General features: G+C 45.5%; 2 protein-coding genes across 2 annotated transcripts; both read left to right on the forward strand.

The window, feature by feature from the left end:
* The first annotated feature begins 450 nt into the window (after positions 1–450).
* Positions 451–6,520, forward strand: scly (selenocysteine lyase). The gene is made up of 12 exons (XM_028961424.1): positions 451–896; positions 981–1,090; positions 1,163–1,263; positions 1,347–1,533; positions 3,592–3,719; positions 3,852–4,007; positions 4,089–4,195; positions 4,281–4,317; positions 4,490–4,573; positions 4,661–4,763; positions 4,940–5,015; positions 5,241–6,520. Exons 1-12 carry the CDS (start codon positions 877–879, stop codon positions 5,392–5,394), a joined length of 1,263 nt encoding a protein of 420 aa, XP_028817257.1. The 5' UTR covers positions 451–876; the 3' UTR covers positions 5,395–6,520.
* Positions 6,521–7,100: 580 nt separating this feature from the next.
* Positions 7,101–23,656, forward strand: espnla (espin like a). The gene is made up of 10 exons (XM_028961381.1): positions 7,101–7,482; positions 8,931–9,121; positions 10,882–11,068; positions 12,777–12,959; positions 13,100–13,231; positions 19,581–19,748; positions 20,414–20,552; positions 20,744–20,862; positions 20,955–21,119; positions 21,963–23,656. Exons 1-10 carry the CDS (start codon positions 7,189–7,191, stop codon positions 23,463–23,465), a joined length of 3,081 nt encoding a protein of 1,026 aa, XP_028817214.1. The 5' UTR covers positions 7,101–7,188; the 3' UTR covers positions 23,466–23,656.
* Positions 23,657–23,746: the final 90 nt, after the last annotated feature.

The following is a 23,746-nucleotide window of genomic DNA, read 5'->3' on the forward strand; positions in this document are numbered from 1 at the left end:
TTTTATTATAATAAAGCATGGGGGCATAGCGGTTAAGGAAGCGGCCCCGTAATCGGGAGGCTACCGGTTTGAATCCCGATCCGCCACTGAGCAAAGCACCGTCCCCACACACTGCTCCCCGGGCGCCTGCAGTGTATCACAATGACAATCACTTCACTTTCACACAACATAAACTGAAAATGTAATTATTCATTCATTCTTTTTTGCATTTTTTGTATAATAATATAGCATACCATAACATAACATGGCAATTTAATTATTCATTCTTTTTTGGCATTATTGTATACATTCGTCCTTTCCTTTTCTTTATTTTTTCTGTTAATTAAATAACACGTGTAAAGAAAACAATGTAACATAATGAGTCAAATAAAACTATTTCTTTCTGAAAAACAGAACATGACATGACATAACTCGTTCCTTCCATGTAAAAGACTCGCTTTTGCGCGTACACGCAGCCGTCGAACGGGTGCCCGTTTGCCTTCTCCCCCCGGCTCTTCTGGGGTCTCACGGCGGGGGGGCTCCCCGGCAGAGACGCCCCGCGGCCCCCGCGCCGGCGGCCGGACTTTTATCCGCCTTTACCCGCGCCGCTTCCGCGTCCCCGCCGCGGTGAATGATTGGCCGGATACGACCTTCCGGTGAGGGAAGGACGCGTTCTTATCCGCCGGGCGGCCTTCAGCAGCATCCCTCGCTGGCTTATAAAACGCTCTCCGCCATTAGCTGTTATAAAGCGTCGCGCCGCGCCGCGTTGTAGCGGTGCTAACTACGCTAGCTCCTCGTGTGCTACTACCCTGGTTATGAGAAGCCGTAATTATCTTGTTATTATCCACTTTAAAAGCATTTTATCTGTCAAGTGAAGCCTCGTCTTCCCGGAAAGCGATGGCGCATCAACTCGAAAGGTATCCAGTAGAAGCGAATAACGCGTCGTGTGTCTTGCCACGCGTGTATTAGCGTGTTGTGTGTGTGTGTGTCTGTATGAACAGGATCTACATGGACTACAACGCCACCACGCCGCTGGAGCCGGAGGTGGTCGAGGTCGTGTCAGAAGCCCTGCGGGGTGCGTGGGGGAACCCCAGCAGCAGCTACCTTCCAGGTAGAGGTGTAAAGGGGTGTACCTGGTGGACGTGGGGAGTTTCCTGCATCACTTTCTAACATGTGCTCCTAGGGGTGAAAGCAAGGAATATAATCAACAAATCCAGAGAGAACGTTGCTAGAATGGTCGGAGGACGAGCAGAGGACATCGTCTTCACGTCAGGAGGGACGGAGGTCAGCGCGAGACACACCGGCGTTGGTCCTGGTGAGGATCTGAATTGTAGCGCGTAACTCCTTAGTCTTCTCTGTCTCGAAAGGCCAACAGCCTGGTCTTCCACACGGCAGCTAAACATTTCTGGGAGAGCCAGCGGGGCGCCGAGCGGGAGCGGGCCGAGAACTGCCGCCAGAACGGGACGTCGGTGCGGCCACACTTCATCATCTCCAACGTGGAGCATGACTCTGTCCGGCTCACTGCGGAGAACATGCAGACAGAGGGCAGGGCAGGTAGGAGGGAAACACACACACACACTACAAACAACTACACGTACAGTACAGGCCAAAAGTTTGGACACACCTTCTCATTCAATGTGTTTTCTTTATTTTCATGACCATTTACGTTGGTAGATTCTCACTGAAGGCATCAAAACTATGAATGAACACATGTGGAGTTATGTACTTAACAAAAAGTGGAGACCTGGCCTCCACAGTCCAAACTTTTGGCCTGTACTGTATATGCAAAAAACCAAAACTTCACTGAGACTTTGAAACTTGTAATTGACTAATACATATTCGTTATTAATCTGCTATAACATTGACAAAAGTAATGCTGGGTATTAACTAATGTCATTTTTTTACTCAAGAGTCGGGATATTCATGAACTAATTAGTTGGTCGCTTATCTAGTGCTTTAATTAATCCTTGCACCCCAATGTTACTGTGGAATGTTACAGTCCCATTTAGGGCCCTATTATTTTTTCCCTAAATTCTGTTTTTTCCTTAAAATTTTTCTGAATGCCATGTTTTCCGTTATAAACATATCTATTCACCTAAAAGCGTTTATGGAGTGGGTGTGGAAAAATTAACCTGCAATATGACAAATCACATTTAATCACTGTTGGACATTTGGACATTTACTTTTTGCTTTTGTAAATAATATGTGAATTTCATGCAAATAACTGTGCATTTCATGCAAATAACTGTGCATTTCATGCAAATAAGTGGGGCAGCGGTGGCCGAGCGGTTAAGGATGCGGCCCCGTAATCAGAAGGTTGCCGGTTCGAATCCCGATCTGCCAAGGTGCCACTGAGGTGCCACTGAGCAAAGTACCGTCCCCACACACTGCTCCTGTCATGGCTGCCTACTGCTCACTCAGGGTGATGGGTTAAATGCAGAGGACAGATTTCACTCTGTGAAATTATATGTGACAATCACTTCACTTTAACTATTTCACAACATTACACATTCTTCCTTTTACAAGGATTGAAAAATTTTGTCCCATAAATTTTGATTATTAAAATCAAAATACTCACATACTTCATATGACTGTGGTCTAATGTCGCTCTTGCCCAAAGTCTTGAATGCTGTCACTGATTGAGGGTCTCAAGTTCAAGTAGGTTTATTGCCATTCCAGCCATACACATACAATATACACGGAAATGAAATATTGTTCCTCCAGGACCACGGTGCAATACGGAGAAGAACAGAGAGACGTCACATTTGCAGGGCATACAATACAGGCCAAAAGTTTGGACACACCTTCTCATTCAATGTGTTTTCTTTATTTTATTGACCATTTACATTAGTAGATTCTCACTGAAGGCATCAAAACTATGAATGAACACATGTGGAGCTATGTACTTAACAAAAAGTGGAGACCTGACCTCCACAGTCACCGGACCTGAACCCAATCCAGATGGTTTGGGGTGAGCTGGACCGCAGAGTGAAGGCAAAGGGGCCAACAAGTGCTAAACACCTCTGGGAACTCCTTCAAGACTGTTGGAGTCCATTTCAGGTGACGACCTCTTGAAGCTCATCGAGAGAATGCCAAGAGTGTGCAAAGTAAAGCAGTAATCAGAGCAAAGAAACTAGAATATAAAACATGTTTTCAGTTATTTCACCTTTTTTTGTTAAGTACATAACTCCACATGTGTTCATTCATAGTTTTGATGCCTTCAGTGAGAATCTACCAATGTAAATGGCCATGAAAATAAAGAAAACACATTGAATGAGAAGGTGTGTCCAAACTTTTGGCCTGTACTGTAAGAATACACGAGACAAACAAGTGCAACGATACAATTTGACATGACTAGACAACACATAGTGCAATTCTCCAAATATTCACAGTTTCAATATAGAGTGAGTGCAGTATCTGGGTTAGCAGCAAGGGTTGATTGAGGTGCTGAGGTTGTTATATACATGTGCAAAATGTGCAACAGAGTTAAATGGCAAAATAAATAACAATAAGTAGTATTGTGTGCAAATTTGACAGCAGCAGAATCCGAAGTCTGAGTTATTGTGTACAGTTTCGGCTGAGGAGTCTGATGGCCTGATGGTCTCGTTTCAGATGTCACATGTGTAGCTGTGTCCAAGGTGACTGGCCGGGTGGAGGTGGAGGACGTCGTTGCTGCGCTGCGGCCCGCCACCTGCCTCATCTCCATCATGATGGCCAACAACGAGACTGGGGTTATTATGGTGAGAGTGGGTGCCATCGTATTAATACTCCCGCACATTTCGTTCAGTATTTGATCATTTAAGCACCAGACTAGCTTTGTTATTTGCTGATAAAAAGCAAGCTGTAGTTTGACTAACTGGACATGTCATCAGCCCATCAAAGAGATTTGCCAAAGGGTGAGGTCCATAAGCACTCAGAGGCATGTTCCCAGAATCCTCCTCCACACAGATGCAGCCCAGGCTATTGGGAAGGTGCGAGTGGATGCTCGCGATCTGGGAGTGGACTACCTGACTATAGTAGGGCACAAGGTTTGAATTTTTTTTCTTACTTTCGATACAAATGCTTTTGAAGTGATTTGGTGATGACTGACGATCTTCTGGCCTCTCCAGTTCTATGCCCCTCGGATTGGAGCCCTGTTTGTGAATGGGCCCGGAAACAGCACTCCACTGTACCCCATGCTGTTTGGAGGAGGCCAGGAGCGCAACTTCCGGCCAGGGTGAGTTTTGTGTTTTTTTTTTTTTTAATGCTGCCCCTGTAATCGTCTAAAATGCCTACCGTGAAGCCTCCTTCTGCTCTGACAGGACTGAAAACACACCAATGATTGCAGGTCTAGGAAAGGTACGACGTGCTGACAGTATAATTATAGCTTGAAATAATTTGTACTCTACTGCAGTGCACAGTGCAGATACTTGATCTACTTGATTTAAGAATAGAAGTGTACCTACTTTTACCTAAACTTGTAGTTTGACTCGCCTACCTGAATATTTGCATGCGTGTATGTATGCATTAGGCTGCGGAGCTGGTGAACTCAAACTTGTCTGACTATGAGACTCATCTTCGCACCATCAGAAGCTACCTGGAGGACCGTCTGCTGGTGAGCTGGAAATGCACGTTGAATGCATAGCCGGCAGCAGTCCGCTCTGACAGTATTGTGAAATTGTGGCCGGTTCTACTTCCCCAGGCTGTTTTTGGGAAGGAAAGGATCCGCTTCAACAGCCACTTCCCCGGGAGTGAAACCCTCCCCAACACCTGCAACGTGTCCATCATTGGTCCTGGTTTACAGGGTAGGCTGAAGTCCACTGAGGAGTTCATTATGAGACACTTAATTAAAAGTAGGTTAATGAATGCAGCCTGAAATAGCAGTGAAAACATCTTAGCGTCCCTGCCAGGGCATGACCTGTGGTGTAAACACAGAGACTGCGTTAATTATTGATGCGCCCCCATCGCTGCCCCACTGTAGGTCGCAGGGTGTTGTCCACGTGCCGCAGGCTGCTGGCCAGTGTCGGAGCTGCATGCCACTCAGACAGAGGCGATAGGTAAAACATTTTTTCTCCTGTCCACGCGAGAACCTCAACATTTAAAAAATTACTATGTTCCAATTGGATTCAGCATATTTTAATGAAAGAGCTAAAATCTAATTTCTATAAAACAATATATGCATTTTCAGTTTTGGGACATGGATTTTTCCCTCATTAATAATTTACTACGTCAACACACATATCACGTTCGGCTCATACCACTGGCCTCCGTTTGACCCACAGGCCCTCGCACATCCTGCTGAGCTGTGGCGTTCCTTTTGAAGTGGCCTCCAACGCACTGCGGATCAGTGTCGGCCGCGGAACCTCGCTGAAGGATGTGGATCTGGTGGTGGAGGACCTGAGAGAAACCGCACGAAAGCTAGAGGAGATGAACTAGCGCCAAACCGCAGAGGGGCCATCCAATACAGCACCCCCCAGTGGCCTGGCTGCACACAACAAGACTGGTTGAAAACTAAAATTTGACTAATATATGGAAAATCTTTTTTTTTGATTGGATGCGGTTTTACATTTGGAGCCAAAACCACAACCTGAGTTTTTATTTCTTTTGGCTCGTGTAACACAAGGCAGGATTCATAATTTTCATTAAACGCTTTAGAACTGCAACTTAAACAAGTTTGGGGAAGTAGGACCATCAACCTCAAACTCATAGTCATTGTTTATATATAAATTGTGTTTATTTTCCTTTAAATTATTTCTAATTTATTCAATTGTGTAATACTGGCTATCGGGGTTTTGTTACAATGAGCTGGACTTTTGCCATCAACAATATCCCATCCAGGACTGGGGTATCAGATGCTGCGCTTGCAATGTTTAAACAGGCAGCTTTACTATTGCTTCTGATATTTTACCACATTTATTTTATTTCTTTATTTAAAGCTTTGTTTAAATGCTGTTACTATTTCACGTGTGATTATGTTAAATACATAGTACAAGTTATTTCAGAATTCTGGCAACATTATTTAAATGACATTCTTAAATGGCTTAAATTATTCATGAAATGAAATATGAATTGCACTACTACAGTTTATGTTATTGCCTGTTATAAGATGATTTCATGGACTGATATTGTCGGGTGCTCTGGAGACCAGAGTCTACTGAGGAATGTGCTCCCATAATTCCTGGCTGTTTGCGCCTGCTGTTATCTGCATAAACTTGCCCTTTTTGTGTCATGTCTTCGTCGAGTCATTTTGTGTGTTATGTGTCCTGTCCAGTGTTAACTTGCGTGCTTTGTTTCCTCTTTTGTAATAAATCCCCCTTTATGTGTATAATTCGAGCGATTGCATCCTCCAGCCCCACGCCGGCACATGCAACTGTGACAGATAATAACAAAGGACTTAGCATGTTCTCTACAACAATAAAAAGAGAAGCGAATTACCATTTAAAAGACAAGATATTTATGTTTATATTACAAAAATGTTACAGCAATTTGGAAATTGGCTTGGTGTAGCCAAATCTACTATGTATTTTGTATATTTAATAAAATTATTTTGTATTTAACCTAATATCAGTTTTGTCCAAAATGGCTTTTTAATAAATGTCAGTTCTTGCCAACCGTTATTAAATGCTGTGTGATTGTGATTGCTGGCTGAATGTGTATTTATTCGGGCCTAATTTGAACCTTGAATTCCCGTAAGCGTTGTGCTGTTAGCACGTAGTGGACGGCCTTTAATCCGCTGCTCCTTTTTGTAGAAGACACCGGCGTGAATTTTTAAACCTGTTGTAAAAATAAGGCTTACAGTAATCCCTCCTCCATCCCTGTAACGGCGCTGCTCTTGGGAGACGACGACGCTTCTCCTGTTACTTAAGTTTCCGTAGCACTTGCTGGATGGCTGGTGTGTGTGTGTGTGTATGCGAGAGCTCGCTTGCCAACGCCAGCGGTCAGACGCACAAAGCTGAGCGCTGGGCCATGAGCAGAGAGCCCTTTGTGCCGCCACAGGCTTCTTTCATTACCTTTACAGCTCACTGGGCCTGACCTGCTCCTCTCCTTCTCCCAACTCATGGACTCGCTGCCCATCTGGCTGCCACGGTATCGACTTTCCATCATCCCCCTGTGTGTGAGGAGAGGGACAGCTTGCATGTGTGTGTGCGTGGCAGTGGATGCGGGATGAGCCCTGGCAGCTCGGAAGCTGCCCGCTGAAGACAGGACCACCAGACATCCTGGAAGACAGAGATGGTTCTCCACAGGGCCATCCAGGCAGCTCGGGAAGGGGACCTGGGGGGCCTGAGGGAGCTGGAGGCCGCCGGGTGTCTCGTGGACGCCATCGCTGACGCCCAGGGTGCTGGGACAGTTCACCATGCTGCACGGTGTGGAAGGCTGGACTGCCTGCGCTTTCTAGTGAACGATGCAGGGCTGGCGGCCGATGCCAGGGCCCACAACGGTGCCACGCCGGCCCACGATGCTGCAGCCACCGGGAACGTCCGTGAGTTGCAGTGGCTGGTGGAGTTTGGGGGATGCAATGTGGAGGTGAGGATACGGTGTGAAGGACGTGTGTGCTAATCTCTGGATTACAGTAAATGATGAGACGATCGGCTGCAGGCGTTGTGCAAGATTACATAACGCTTTTACACAATGCTGTCATGCTGAGCTCTGTTCATTAACTAATTACAGCAACACAGGGTTAAATGTCTTGCTTAGTCATCATGGCAGCAGCAGGATTTGCGAGTATGATTCAGCGCTATTGATTGCAATGTGTTCAGTTGCACAACTGCATCTTTCTTACAACATTTCAGTGTTGTTTTGCTATGTGGGACACGACCCAATGGCCTGAATTGTTGCAACGAACTCTGGGTCCTCTAAGCAAGTTTCAGTGAGGACCCCATGGGTCCCCATAGTTCCTTCCTACCTTCGATGTGCCTCTGTCCAGGTCTAAAACTATTGCAGCCTTTCATCCCTTGCAATTGGATCACCATTTGATGTGGTTGATTTTGCAATCAAACATTTACAGTAACTAACATTTTGGGGCCTGCAACGTATTTCATTAGTTCCAGACGACCATACCGCCACCTGTTGTGATTGTAGGCCACCTCCGTTACGAGGGGCGTACGAGGGGCGTACGAGGTGGCGGCGTGATGTCACTTGCACCCTGTCCAGCATGTTGCTCGCCGTCCTCTGGCGTTGCATGACCGCCATAATCAGCAGCAGATGCGCCGCCAGTTTACAGTGCCGCCCCCGCGAGGCCTCAGCGCGGCTTTTTCTCACACTAATGCAAACCGGCTCCCTTAACCCCCGTGACCCGGCCCGGCGTGATTTATGTCCAGCTGCAGCGCGTTAAAGCGCCGGGCCTCGTTATCATTCACCGGAGCGGCAGTGCCGCTGCTCGCCGGTGGTCTTCCTGCCCACGTTTATCAGAAACGGGCCCTCCCCCTCCCCTTTCTCTCGCCAGCACCGGTTCAAAGGTGCGTGTGGGTTGAATAATGAATGAGCGTTTCCCCGGTGGACTGGACAAAGATGGGTTACCTAATTAGATTACAGCGGTGGGGCTGAGGGACAGCAGGCCAGCCGGACGATCTGATCTGTGTTTGTGGAGGAGTAAAATTTAATCCAAAAAATCTATCTATCTATCTATCTATCTATCTATCTATCTATCTATCTATCTATCTATCTATCTATCTATCTATCTATCTATCTATCTATCTATCTATCTATCTATCTATGTGTCTCTATTTAAGAAATGAGTTTGATAAAGTAGGTGTTCTTTGTGTTATTTTTCTTGGAATCAGCCAATTACTGCATTATTACTACATTACTACACTCAACATTGCTGCTCTTGATATATGTTTTTTTTTTAATGATCAGAGTGCCACATTGCAATTTGGAACTTGCAGTGACAGTCAAATCTCTATCACTTTCATGATTGAGCTAGTGTCACAGCAGGCACGTTGTCCTCAACTCTCATCTGTGCGTGCTTTCAGGACCGCGATGCAGCAGGAGCCACTGCTCTTCACCTGGCGGCCCGCTTTGGCCGCGTGGAGGTCATTAACTGGCTGCTGTCTGTGGGGGCCAGGGCAGAGGAGGAGACGGACTGCGGCGCGGTCCCCGCCCACTACGCTGCCGCCAATGGCAACCTCACCTGCCTAAAGCTGCTGGTTCATCAGGCTCAAAGGTAAATCTTAATTCAGCTGTCAATACAGTGTTGAGTTGTCCCTTTCATTATGACTCACACTATGAAGTATTTACTGTTCTATGCGTTTTATGTCCGTGTAAACTGTTACATTCTATGAAAACGTCACATTTATATTATTATTCATAATAAATAAAATATACTTTTGGTACATATAGCACACGTTAGCCTGCAGCCTCTCAGCAGTATCCTGTTGCACAGCTAGTAGGCCATGTGGTCTACGTGACCCGGCCAAGTGCACGCGCGTCCAGCGTACTCTAAAACCCCGCCACCCGCAGTGAGTGTCAGTGACAGTGCAGCGTGCAGTGTGTGACCGACCCACTTTCCACAAGGTCAGACTTTTAATTTGAAACGCACACCTAGTGTTTTCTTTTTCACGTCTTTGACTTAAAAATTTAAAACTAATGCCATTTCGGTGCAAAATCTAAAATACCTTGTACAAGCGTTTAAAACTTTTTGTAAGAATAATGTAAGAAAAATCCTTTTCTTTTCATGAAAAAAAAAAAATTAATAAAATAAATATATATATATATATATATATATACACACACACACACATACACATATACATACATACATATATATACACACACACACACACACACACACACATATATATATATATTTATAATAAATATAATAAATAAATAAATAGAATATCTCTTATTTTAAGTAGTGTAGACTCCACTTACTCCACTTCCACTCCACAAGACACGCCCATGTTTGTATTGTAAGAGCCGTCAAAATGCCTTGTGACTTGGGCTGATAAATAAAGCACGAGAGCTACCATGCCCATCATGCGTCGGCTTGGCCTGGCTCCCTGGCTCAGACCATGGCAGTGTGTCTGTACGTAACACAGGGCAGGCTGTAGCCAGTTTTGGGGACTAGCTGATTCAAGATCATGTCTTTGTGATTCATATTAGTTCATCCGTCATGGACACACACACACTCTCACACACGCACACACCTGCCTCTGCTTTCTCTGGCCAGAATGGTATGTGTGTCTCATATTGTGTAACAGTATATCTGCTCCTGCTACTTCAAAAGCATGAACATAGCATAATCCAACAGAATGTTCCAATGCAGACCGTTCACGGTTGTAATGCATTTCAGACACTTAGTTCCTCACTTCAGGGCCTCCGTTCATCCCCCTTAAACCAATTGTGATTAATTACAGTAGAAGCCTTTTGAAGAATGCGTCTCTCGTTTTCCCTGTGTAAGCACAATCTGATCACAGCTCTCGCTGGAAAAACAGCAGATGGGGTTTCTTCCTCATACATCCTTTGATTGCTTCAGCACATGGCTTCTTAGTGGCCGGATTATGGCGTGACTCTGGCACCGTGGGCCACACAGGCCGAATGAGCGAATGCTTGGGTCATTGTAGGATGATGGAGGGTTGGGGGTGGAAGCGATTTCCCCCACGCAACACACACCTGCTCAGCCTGATCGCTGCATGCGTACCGTGGCGGCAGGAAGCTTGCTGGGTTACTGAGGCCATTGAATGTAATACACAGTCTGTCACAGAGCTGCATGCGATTGAAAACTGGTCACATGCTCATTACGTTCTTGTACAAAAGGACCCAGAAGATCAGGGTTCAATTGCTGGGTGTATGCGTGTTCTCGCCAATGATCCAAAGGCACACAAATCTGCTCTAAAGTGGCCCAGGTCTCTGTGTGTGTGTATTTTTCCCATTCAAGGATTTCTGGGTGGAAGATGGATTACTTTTTTGTGCTCCTCGTAGGTGCGTCAACCAGCAGACAGGAATTGGTGCCACACCACTGTACCTGGCCAGTCAGGAGGGCCACCTGCATGTGCTGGAGTACCTGGTGAAAGACTGCGCGGCAGACGTCCATCTGCGGGCACATGATGGCATGACCGCCCTTCATGCTGCTGCTCATATGGGACATTATGCTGTGGTGGTCGGACTGGTGAGCTTCCACAAGCCATGAGAACATGATAAGTTACAAAAAAACAACAACATCTGTACTTACATAGCACCTTTCAAATAGATCCCCCAACACAAAGCTAAAGGGCTAAAGGGGAGAGATTTTAGGAGTTTCTTGTAGATGTCCAGGGATGGAGCATTGCGGATTTCACAAGGTGGTGTATTCCGAAGAGCAGGGTCAACACCAAAGCTCCACAGCCTGGTATTGGGGCGGCAAATAAACCATTTTCAGCAAAATAGAGGAATGTGGGGGAGTAGCAGGTCCAATTGGGGCAGTGGTGGCTGAGCGGTTAAAGAAGCGACCCCATAATCAGAAGCCACCAAGGTGCCACTGAGGTCCCCTTGAGCAAGGTACCGTCCCCACATGCTGCTCCCTGGGCGCCTGTCATGGCTGCCCACTGGGTGATGGTTAAATGCAGAGGACACATTTTGTTGTGTCACTGTGTGCTATTCTGCAGTGTATCACAATGACAATCCATTTGTTTTACTTCACTTCACTCTTCAATAAGAACTGTGGAGCAACTGTGGAGGATTTGAACTCTTCTGTATGTATTGGAGTTTGCCGAGGGCTTCACTGGGGAGACCAACCAGTCCGCCATTGCATTGAAATTATGAATAAGCAGCACAAGCAGCACATAAGCAGCACAAGCAGCAAAACCAGACAGTGATCTAGAGATGTCCTTCAGGTGGAATAACACAGGATGGAGTCCTCTGAGCATGGAGAAGTAGAACACCAAGGAGGAAAGCAGTCATTTTCTAATTTTAAGTCACCAGCTTCTGGAAAGTTCCTTCTCAGACCTAGTCTAAAGTGTTCCCCCCACTAAATGACTTTTTGGATGATCTGGTCTCCTTTGCTGAAGGCACTTTGATCGTGCGGTGTTTATGTATTTACATTTACACCCAGACTTACAATCAGTAGTTACAGGGACAGTCCCTCCCTGTAGCAACCAAGAAAGCCCTCTGCATAGCAGCTGATCCCACCCACCCAATGCAAACCTTCTTCAGCCTGCTGCCATCAGGGAGGAGACTGCGGAGTCTCCAGGCCAGGACCAGCAGACTGAAGGACAGCTTCACCCATCAGGCGGTCAGGAAACTCAACTCCCTCCCGGCTCTGCCCCCACTCCCCTCACTCCCCTCTTCTGCTCCACAAACTTTCTGAACTCTAAATCACACAAACTGACCATGCACCAGTCACTCTGTGCAGCTCTGGTCTGCCATCTACCTCACTTTCACTTCGTCACTTTAAACTAAAAACTCTGTTGCACTATTGGTTTTTGCACTCTCCTGATGTTGCACTCTCCACCATGTGCCCTTATTTGTACATGGTGTTTTTAAAATTGTATATTGTGCCTTTCTTTTTAAATTGTATTTATACTCTGTATTCGTTACTGTTACTGTTTTTGTATTTAATGTTATTCTTATGGGTCAGAGAGTAACGTAATTTCAATTCTCTGCATGTCCTGTACATGTGGCAGAATTGACAATAAAGTTGACTTGACTTGACTGACTTGACTTGACTTGACTTAAGTGTCTTGCTCAGGGACACAATGGTAGTAAGTGGGATTTGAACCTGTGACTCTGTAGTCTTCTGGTTCATAGGCAAGTGTGTTACCCACTAGGCTACTACCACCCCTCACATGGAAGAACAACAACTCAGATTCTCTCGTGGGCCTGTTTCTGTTTTCTCACAGGCGACCTTCACCGACATCAGTCTGTCCTGCCAGGACAAAGAAGGCGCGACTGCCCTGCATTTTGCTGCCAGCGGCGGTCACCAGCGCATTCTGGAGCGGCTGCTGCGCATGGGGGCGCAGGTGCTGCGGGACTACTGGGGCGGCTCCCCCCTGCATGATGCTGCTGAAAATGGAGAGCTGGAGGTGAGCAGCAGTCACCTTTTTGTATGATTTTTACATCAAATCTGACAAGTTTAAACAATCGCCCATTGTCTGACAGCCAGACAACCATCTATAACGGTCAATACCTTATCATATAATGCTGAATTATTCCAAACCCACAGTGCTGTCGAATCCTCTTGAGGAACGGGGTGAGCCCGTCGGAGCGGGACGTGGACGGCTTCACCGCAGCCGACCTTGCTGAGTACAACGGCCGCTACCACTGTGCGAACGTCCTGCGTGCCGCAGAGCGAGACGTAAGGCTTCCCGCACAACACGGCAGCCGCCGCCCAGGTATCACACGCCTGTGCCCTGTTTTCCACCTAATGGACCTTATTGATTCGAATTCCAGGCGAGTGATTTGGGAGAAATGGACATGAATTCCCATGCTGACAGTTTTGGACGAATAAGGACATTCTGTGTTCTGCTGTTTGGTGTCCTCGTGGTCGTAGTTAAGGGTGTTTACTCTTTGAGCTCCCACCCCTACACAGAGCAGCCGAGGTCTTTGAAGTGTAATCAAAAGGGAGCCGGGAATAAAGTTTTTAAAGTTTAAAGTGAAGTGATTGTCACACGCGATACACAGCAGCACAGCACACGGTGCACACAGTGAAATTTGTCCTCTGCATTTAACCCATCACCCTGAGTGAACAGTGGGCAGCCATGACAGGTGCCCGGGGAGCAGTGTGTGGGGACGGTGCTTTGCTCAGTGACACCTCAGTGGCACCTTGGCGGATCGGGATTCGAAACGGCAACCTTCTGATTACAGGGCCGCTTCCTTAACCGCTCGGCCACCACTGCCCCAATAGCGGCTGAATAATGTAGGGGTTAAAACCCCCTGCAACAGCGGGGTTGATGAATATGGGAGGCTCTCATTCACTGAGGAATGGCTTTGTAAGCGTCCAGAGCTTGGTGTGCTAGTGTATTAGTTTTAAATGTTAAGTGACCCTTTGACCTTTCCAACATTGCTGAGTTGCCAGAAACACTACATCTGGTGTCTCATTAACACAATGCAGTATTCTAAAGAAAAAAACAGATGAACTAGAATACATTAGTGCAAATTGGGTGCTGCTGTAGAGTGGCCCACTAGTATTTGTACCATGCTCAGTGTCCACTCAACCATTAGGTCAGAGGTCAAATGTAAACAAATGTAAGCATGGTTTATTTTTCTGTTACAATGTGGTCATACCAAACGAAGAAACATCCAAAACTGTAAAATCCAGGTGCCATTTATTTCCATTTATTATATCATATCTATTATGTCATTTCCTTCTATTATATCATATCTATTATATCATTTCCTTTTATTATATCATTTTCCATCTCTCCCTTTGTAATCCCCATTCATCGTCCACTTTGCTTGATTGATGAAAGTGGAAAGTGGCCGGCAATTTCTTTGGTGTGGGTGTGTGTGTGAGTCACGCCATCTTGCCACCGGAGAACAGGAAGAGGAACGTGTGTGTGTGTGTGTGTGTGTGTGTGTGTATGTGTATGTGGATGTATATGCATGTGTAACAGGATGCATGATTGCACTGATCTTACAGATCAGCCCCTTTGTTCGTGGTAAGGAAGATGCTCCCTTAATTTAACTGATGAACTTTCCACTGGCCCAAGCACATCATCAATTTAACACAAGAAATGAATAACAATACTCTTGTCCAGTAGGTCAGGAATTAGAATAAAAGAGAAGAATGGTTAAAGAGTGGTAAATGATAATATGCTGTAAAATGTAATGGCATTTTTACATGCAATATTAAAATGTGAAGTTCTTTTGGTCTTGGCCTACATCCCCCCTGGCAGTGATGGGACTGTGACGGACTGTGATTTCACCTTTTGATAACTTTCCTAGGTGAACCCAAAGAACAGTCATTTTGTTTGTTGTGGCAAGCAAGATGCTCCCTTAATTTAGATAATGAATTTTTCAGTGGTGACGACTGCGCCGGGGATGAAGTCACCCTCATTAAGAAGAACAGGGAGAAATCTAGACGTATTCTTAGTACGTCCTTCACCAACAGGCCTGACTGTGATACAGAACATTAATGCTGAACTGTAAAGTTTATGTATAGAACTGGTCTTATTTTAGAAGACTGCCCACAGCTGTCATCAAACTTCTATTGAAATGTTAGACTTTTGGGACTGGCGGTGATATAATGTAGGAAAGACGTGCTTGAATATGAATTACACAGTAAAGGCCGCAGGAATAACTTAAAGCTGTGGTGGCGTGCACGGTGCTCCAAAGAAATGTCAGTGACTTTGACTGACGGCGCACGTCCAGCCTCAACTCATAACATCATTCAGAGTTAAAACCAGACCCCTCCAAGGGTCAACACATCCAGCAGCATGCATCAATAAGTCAGCAGGCCTGCGCTCCCGTCTTAAAACACGGCTAAAGGAGCAGGATGGTGATGACGGAGGCGATGATGAAGAGTCGGCAAGCTCTGGTGCGAATCGAAGCGGCGCTACGCCCGAAATAACCCTACCTGTCTCAACAATAGACAAGCTAATTAGCGCTGGGGCCCGAGCAGCATCGGATGCTGGCGGAGTTGCCGCACTCTGGGGGCCTATCGGTTACCTTGGGCTCAGATGGAGGGCCGGGGCCGGGGCCGGTTAGGAGATCCGTGGGGCTTCGGTTTCAGGGTTTTCACAGTTCCGATGCCTGGAAGCGGCAACCCTATCCAGTAAAGTGGTTAGAGAGCAGGGTGTTTGTTGGCTCCGAGCAAACGCGCCTTTGATTGTGTCACTTTTTTTTTTTTTCCATTTGGCTATGTGCATGCCGGAACGTAAATGAGAACATAAGAACACAAGTTGCAAACGAGAAGAGGTCATTCAGCCCATCGAGCTCACTTGGAGGGAATTGAACTAATAAGTTAAAGCTGGCAAAATCTTGTCTGGGAATCTTGGGCTTTTAGCTTGGATCCCCCCCACCATCCTCGGGTAAACTATTCCATACTCTTAACAAGATGCTGTTCCTCAGATCATCCACCAGTTTGCAAGACTTTTGAAATAAGAATATGGATGAGAGGCACGTAGACCTTGTCCCCCCCTCAGTTTCTTTTGCTCAAAGCTAAACAAATTCAACCCTGATGACTTCTGCTCGTACCTTATTCCCCTAAGTATGGGAATCATTCTGGTAGCCTTGTGTTGAACCCGCACTAAAGCAGCCATGTCCTTTCTGAGGTAAGGTGACATGTTATTGATAAAGTTTTACTTGTAAGACTTAGTATAATTAATTAATACCCAGATTATAGGTCTTAATGTGTGAGCTCAGTGGTAGCGCTGGGTTCAGCAAGTTCCAGAAAAGATACCCAATATGCTTCTCCAGTAGCAGCATAATATGCTCCACTGGCCCTCGTACAGGCAAATGGCAAGTTGTCACCATGCTAAACAGTGTATTTTAATTGCCTCTCACTCCGAGGTTCACAGGGTTTCATTGGCACCTTAATGCACAAAGCCAGCCCTTCTAATTTCCTACCCAGCGCCTTTAATGGATTGCTCAGGCTGGTGGCCAGAGAGCTGCGTGCTAGGCATTTCCTCGTGCTCTGGTCGAGTCCTAAAGAGGTCAATCCTTTTTTTCAAGGACAGCTGCGATCAAATAAATAGTGCGTGGCCTATTTTATAACCATCTCCCATGCTCAGGAATTTAAGCTTTAAAGGTCCGGCTGTCTTAAAAAAACGTGGCTCTTAAGGTGCCCATATAACAGGGAAGTTTGTGTCCATTACAAGACGCCGGGCAGGACTTCAGAGGAGCCCTGTGTAAATAAGGGCGTGTTGCTGGGACGTCGGGCCTGTGTTGCCTAGCGCGCCGCTGTCCATGGAGAGCAGCACGAGGGCATAACCCAAACAAAGTTTCCCAGTCGCAGGTGTCCGTTACTGGGTAAAGAGAGCGAGTGCTGGGGCGCGATCAAAGACCAAAGGGCTGGAAAAGGCCCCGTTTTTATAGCCACTAGAGGGTACTAAGGGCACTTAATGTTGGCTTAAACGGTTCCTGCAGATGGAAAATGGGTTCAAACTGCTGTCAGCAACGTCCACAGGCCTTATGGAAACACGAAAGTGCTCGTGTGCTGCGCCAGAGTTTGTCTCTTTGTTTAATCAAGACACGTTTGCTGTACGGTGTTTGTCACACCTCGTTTTTTTAGTGTGAGGTTTTGGTAACAGGAGAACATGGAAGTGGTCAGAACCTGTCACGGCATCCACGGAGACCGTCCCATTGTGCTGTCAGTACTAATGAGCCCTTGAACAGAGCCTGTGTGTGTTCACTATCATACTCAAATGTCTCCGCGCTGATGGTCGACCATCAGTGCTTGAAGATCACCAGAACACTTGAATTTCCAGTTTCCTGGGAGGCCGGCACCTGCCAAACCATTACAGCCCGCCCATGCCCGGCGGCTCTTCTGACATAGTATCTGCACGGCCATGCGTTCAATAGCAGTGGGTAGAATGAGGCACCTGAATGAGTTGGATAGGGTATCTCCTCCCAGGCTGATCTGACAGCCTTTTCCGCTGATATCTCTTCCCCTCCACTGCAGCGAGCCGCACTCGCATGCGGCCGCTGCTTCCTTCTGTTCATTAGCCGCCCTGCTGGGCCACCCAATCCCCTTGCCTGAATTATTAAGGGCATTCAGAGTTTATTGTTTATTGCCTGCTGGTCCTTGGCCAGTGGCTGAGCCGAGGATGATGGTGTCAAACGGCTGGCGGTTTTGATCTTCAGATTGCATGCGCGCTCCACCACAAGCTGACTGGATTGTTCTCAACAAGCATCAGGCTCGCTGGTGGCCATGTAAGTAGCTGCTTGTCAGGAGATGTGACCGTTTATCTGCTCTAAATGTTTAATTTCTGTGTGTAGTTTTCTGAAAAGTCTGTTAAGTCTATCAAAAGTCTTTTTTTCTTACGTAATTAGAATAAATAACATTTTTTACTCTGATTCACTGTTTTGTTGATGTTACTATTGCTTACTGATGCTGCTATATGTAATATGACAGAATGGACTCTTAAATTCTGACACATACTACACTGGCAACGATGGCTTTTGTCTTATCTGTGTTTTGAAGAGATTCCTTTTGCCCGACTTCTCTGGTGATTTTAAACTAGAAACTAGTAAGTTGCAAAATTTTCACATGAGAAACAACCCCTCCTTTTCATCATATATCGGGCTTGTTGCATGGAGGTTGTTGAAGAGAGATTAGACAGTTCCTGAAAACTCTTTGAGTCAGCTCCTCCTAAATTCAGACTCCTCCTGAATTCACTCTTTCAGCTCAGAATTTTCCCCTCGTGGTTCCAATTCTGCACATTAGCGTATTTCTTCATCAAAATGGAAACCCTTTTCAGTATAAATAGTGCATAGTGTTATCCTGAAAATGCAAACACAGTTCTCTGAAAAGAGATACTAACAGCAAGCACGTAGATCTAACTAAACTGGTTTTAAATTAAATTCAAGTTGCCTGGTTAACTGGTTTAACTGGCAAATGACAGGTATAGCACCCATACCTCTTGAACCTGTGATCATCAAGTAAAGCATCACATAATGCTCTAAGGCCAATGGAATTATGCCCATGTTGTTGTCAAGCTGTACTCATAAGCTTAGACCCTGGGACTGTGCAGTTGCAAAGTAAAGTGATTGCTCTGGACAAGCAATATTGTGGGAAAGGGCTTTGATGTATGTTCTGAGTTCACATTGTGCTCACTGTTCCTTCCTTCCTTCAGGATGTTCCTTCCAATAATTACCCACTATTGGAAAAACAGCTCCTTCTTCATTCCTTTTTTTTTTTCTTTTCAAATTTTCAAAAGTGAGTTCAGGGTTGAAAATAACTTCTCAGCATCCTTAGAAACATCACAACCCTTCCGAAGTCATTGGGGTTTACTGGGCCCCACAAAATCACTTGGCTGATCAGAATCAGAGAGTTAAGCACATGAGGAGAAAAAAAGCCAGCTCTGATGGAGCAGGAGGATAGCGCATCCACTGCGTGATTAGGAGCTGCGGCGCTGATTTAAACCAAATGTGTCATGGTGGCCACTGGATTTAATTATGCGCACTTGCAGCAGCAGATGCTTGGTATGGCTGCTAGGATTTTGAACTGCTGGGAAAAGGTCAAAGAGGGTTTTTTTCCCCCCTCCTTCTCTCACTCTAGTCCAGCACAGTTTATCTATTTATGTATTATGCAACTTCAGGCAATTTTCCCCCTTTGTGCCGAAGCCGTGTCACAGCATATTTCGTGCTGTACAACATCAAAGTGCCATGTAAGAGGAAATTGCAAGGACCACCTCATGGAGATGAAGCACAACAGCATGCTGTAGCATATCACTGCTTTCTTTGATGTCTGTGTGTGTGCACGCATTGTTCCCCTACTTTTGAAGTCTCCTTGGAGAGCCACATTTGATATGCATTCTGCATGGAGCCAATTAGAATATTATACGTTTATTAAGTGGGGGGTCTAAATGTTTCCATATATCTTCCTTCAGACTGATATAAAGTAGCTGAAGTTGCCAACAATTATCTCTATTTGTCTCACTTTTATCCATATTTGCACACAAGTGTTCATGCTATGATTTTTTGTAATACTCTGCATACTCTTTATTATTTAACAGTAATTTTAATGATCACGTATGTTACAGCCTGGTGCAGGAGATAAGCCTCTGGAGGAGGTCTTTCCATTGGAGGAAGAGGCAAGGGAGAAGCTGTCTGTGTCGTGGCAGCCCAGCCTCGAGGACCATTACTACCACCACCTGTACGAGACCCACAGGACATCCAGCATCATTGGCCAAGATATGGACAGTCTGAAGGTGACCTGCTCAGCTCACTCATCTGCTATAACACCCCCATGATTGCAGGAGCATTTGCCCTTCCTTGGAACACTTTTGGAATGACAATTTTCAATAAATCGAATTTTATTCATGCAGATCTTTTTACAATGTACACTGTCACTAAGCGCCTAACAATAGAACAGTGCTCAAGGCCCCTAGTGAGCAAGGCAATGCCAAAAGTGGCAAGGAAAGACTCCCTGAAAAAGATAGAAACCTTGAGAGGAACCAAAGCTCAGCAAGGAGAACCCATTATCTTCTGGCCAGCACTGGATAATCCTTGGAATGTTCAGTAAGATTTATCCATGAAATGACAATAAGTGAGCAGAGGACTAAGCGCCACTAACTACTGCAGGGGAAGATTTAGTAAAACTGTAGAAGTAGGTTTTTAGTCTTCATTTAAAAGTCCTCATTTAAATATTGTCTGATTCCTGAATATTCCCTGGAAGGTTGTTCCAAAGATTTGGGGTTCTGTAGACAAATGCTCTATTTCCAGCAGAGACTTTGGCCTTCTGCTCATATATATGTCATGTCAGAAATGTTCGTTTGTGTCATATATGACTGTTTTGTAATATATGATATGATAGTGCAAAACATTCCAATGCAAAGAGTTTATTAACAGAATGTAATAATTTTTTTTTCAAAAGCCGGGTGGTGAGGAGCTGACCCAAGGCCGTTATCCATCGCCTCCTCCAACACCGCCTCTTTCTTCCAGTTCACCTCCTGTCCAGAGCTCTAAGGAGAGGGCCGCCAGTGGGGTGAAGCACATCCAGATATCATGCTCTGGTGAGACAATTACAGGAGGCAGTTAAAGTTCCTGATTAAAGTTCTCGGGAACTGATGTCACCAGTGGCTCATCATGTTTCTCAATTCCTCGGAGTGACACTAATCAGGCTGTGTAAATATGATCAGGACATGATCAGAAACTCATGAAAGTAAAACAAATAATGTTATCCGTGTCATGCCTGTCACTGCAGTCGTAAAGAATTTCAATCAGGGCAAGATGGGGGAATGTGAGAAGATAGGCCTTGGTGATATGAAGCACATCAAAAGCCTGAAGCAAGCAGGGATGACAGCCGTCTTCACCGGACAAGCTGTAATTAATTATTCCATGTCTCTATGATAATTTGGGAAGAATTTTTCCTAAAATTGGCATAAACCAAAAAACTGACTTGCTCTCTTCCATAGAGCAAGATGGTGGTGTTGCCTACAGAGGAAGCTAACCTGGCAGATATCGATAACCTAGTGCCGACACATGATGAGAGGGGAAGGCCCATTGCTGAGTGGAAACGTCAGGTGATGGTCAGGCAGCTTCAAGCTCGACTGCAGGATGAGGAAGCGGAAAGACAACAGGTGAAGCGTTTGTCGGTCCTTCTCATGTTGGACATGTTGTATCTACATTTTACATTTACAGCGCTTATCAGACGCCCTTATCCAGAGCGACTTACAATCAGTAGTTACAGGGACAGTCCCCCTGGAGCAACTCAGGGTTAAGTGTCTTGCTCAGGGACACAATGGTAGTACGTGGGATTCGAACCCGGGTCTTCTGGTTCATAGGCGAGTGTGTTACCCACTAGGCTACTACCACCCTTACGGTGTATCTCCCGTTTAGCACTTGTGTAAATTGTAATGACAGTTATGGCTGTTGTCGGATTTGCTTTAAAAGGCTATGTCAGGCATCACTATTGTTACAGAATTGTCACAGGGTGTCTACTGCATTTATATGAAATACAGTAGACTTTCACCTGCCTTTGTCTGTCAGCATAAATACCAAAAAAAACAAATGATCTTGGAGAGGAAGATGGACGTTGATGTTTAATGGAGATGGGTTGGTCGGCATGCTTGATAGCTCTCATGCAGCTTACTTCCAAAGAAATAAAACATCTAAAAATCATCCCTACATTCCCAATACCACTGAACATTAGGGAGTCATTGGACATTTCAAACACAATCTCTGCTGTAGCTATCTCAAAGCCACAGTAGCTACGAAATGCCTTAATTCAAACATTCTGAGTGCTGTGGTATTGAATGTAACATTAGCAAAGATGTCTCAGGTCCTGCATCATATGTAGCACCAAGAAATCATGGTCTATGGTGTTACTTCATTCATGATATTAACATATTTGCTTTTCACGCATCGTTTGAAAAGATATCAGCCAGAAAATTCAGCTGCTGATTTGTTCTTTGCTCTGACAGGAGAATGGGAGCCGGTACACCAAAATGGACAGCTGGAGGTTCTCCCATGTGCACAATGCTATACTTGGTCCTTTTGGTGAGCTTCTGACTGAGGACGACCTCATCTACTTGGAGAAGCAGATCGAAAGTGTGTCAATGCAGAAGAACTCTGAGGGCTATGAGGCAGAGTTGGCTCGTCTTGCTGAGGAGCTCCGACACATCCTGCCAGCACCCATTGTGAACCTCAGTGTCAACACACAGTTCAGAAACCGTCACTCACAAGTGCCTCTGCCGGTTTGGTGCAACCGAATATCCGGTATTGTGAAAAGCATGTCCCTGCTCATGACAAACATCACAGACCATCCACATTGCAAAATGCCCAATATGGACTTGGTTACAGTCTTCTCACAGTCTCCTCAGAGACAGAACTCCAAGAGGAGTCAGCGAGTTAAGATTGAGAATGAGATTCAGCAGTTTGGCGTCTCCGTCAGGAATCTGAAGTCCAACTTTGAGACCAATCAGAACTCCATCAGGTCTAAGGACATGGAGAAATTGGACGTAACACCTTCTACTCAAGGACCCCCAGTGGGGGTTACCCGAGGGACACATTCTCTGGAACAGGGCACTGAACCTCCTGAGGCTGACCAGAACAGTGACTCAGGCATTGATTATGATGAAAACATGGTTGATGTAATGGAAACGACTAGTTTGAGAAAGGAACGTATTGTAGTGTTGTTCCTTGGACACTGGAAGAAGTCTGCCTATGCGGTGTCCATTAAGACCAAGGATGGGCAAAGGAAGCAGAGTCTAGAGGGTCCAGACTCTGCTGGGATGAGTTCAGTAGAGCGCAAGGCCAGTGTCGATAGCTCTCAGAAGAAAAAACTGGAGAACGGTTCTCTGGGTAGCTTCTTCAAGCAACGCAGCACAGTTAACAAGATGATCGGCAACTGGAGGAGCATGATCTCAAGCGTGCCTTCAAGGCAGATCCGCCGCCTCAACCGCCAAAAAGTGGTATATTCTCCCGAACAGTTCCTTCCCCGCGTGGACGGCTCACCAGTCGATTACGACACCTTGACTCTTGACCTTTTTATGCTGGGCTACTTCCACATCCTTGAGCTTGATCTACCAGCTGATGAGCGCAAAATGAGGCATCTGCTGTGCTTTGAGGTGTTTGACCATGTGGGTCGTTTCACCTGGGAGACAGTCAGGGACTTCCACAAGGCTGTCATCCAGGACATTGAGGCAGGCAAGCGCGAGTGGAAGGAAGGGTTTGAGGATATCAAACTGAGGTTTTTTGGCACTCCTTCCAACCAGCCTGACCTTCCGGACCCAGAGCAGGATCAGATGAAGGAAAAGAGGCCTGTGCCCAAAGTCATTGTCCAAACCCCCACTCCAGACGAGGGCACATTTTTGGAAAATGGAACAGAACTCTCCAGCTTTAGCAATGAAGAGATTTGCAAATATATTGACCGTAGTTTTGCATTCTGGAAAGAGAAAGAGGCAGAAATTTTTGATTTTGAGTAGAAAATATAGGTTTTTGTTTTTAATACAAATTTTATACGTAATTTGGTGTGTATTTTGAGTTTATTTTCCATGTTTTCATAGAGAAATAGTTTACATAATGCACTTTGTAGTTTGCACAAGTTATGTGTCCTTTTTGTTGTGCTTTGTTTTTCACACTACTTATTGTAATAAATATGCGCTTGAAGTTAAAAGTTGGGTGATTTTATGCAAGTTCGTAGCAATCATCATGCAGTTTCATCTAAGTAGTAACCGGAGTAGTAACCATATAAACACACATATAA

The sequence above is a fragment of the Denticeps clupeoides genome, chromosome 19 (genome assembly GCF_900700375.1).
Source record: "Denticeps clupeoides chromosome 19, fDenClu1.1, whole genome shotgun sequence".
NCBI classification, from domain to species: Eukaryota; Metazoa; Chordata; class Actinopteri; order Clupeiformes; family Denticipitidae; genus Denticeps; species Denticeps clupeoides.

Excerpts from the sequence above, each read along its gene's own strand:
- espnla (XM_028961381.1), top strand. The coding sequence starts at position 7,189 with ATGGTTCTCCACAGGGCCATCCAGGCAGCTCGGGAAGGGGACCTGGGG. Across the intron at positions 7,483-8,930 it reads TTGGGGGATGCAATGTGGAG|GACCGCGATGCAGCAGGAGC; the intron begins GTGAGGATACGG and ends GCGTGCTTTCAG. Across the intron at positions 12,960-13,099 it reads CTGAAAATGGAGAGCTGGAG|TGCTGTCGAATCCTCTTGAG; the intron begins GTGAGCAGCAGT and ends CCAAACCCACAG.
- scly (XM_028961424.1), top strand. The coding sequence starts at position 877 with ATGGCGCATCAACTCGAAAG. Across the intron at positions 4,008-4,088 it reads TGACTATAGTAGGGCACAAG|TTCTATGCCCCTCGGATTGG; the intron begins GTTTGAATTTTT and ends TGGCCTCTCCAG. Across the intron at positions 4,196-4,280 it reads GAGCGCAACTTCCGGCCAGG|GACTGAAAACACACCAATGA; the intron begins GTGAGTTTTGTG and ends CTGCTCTGACAG.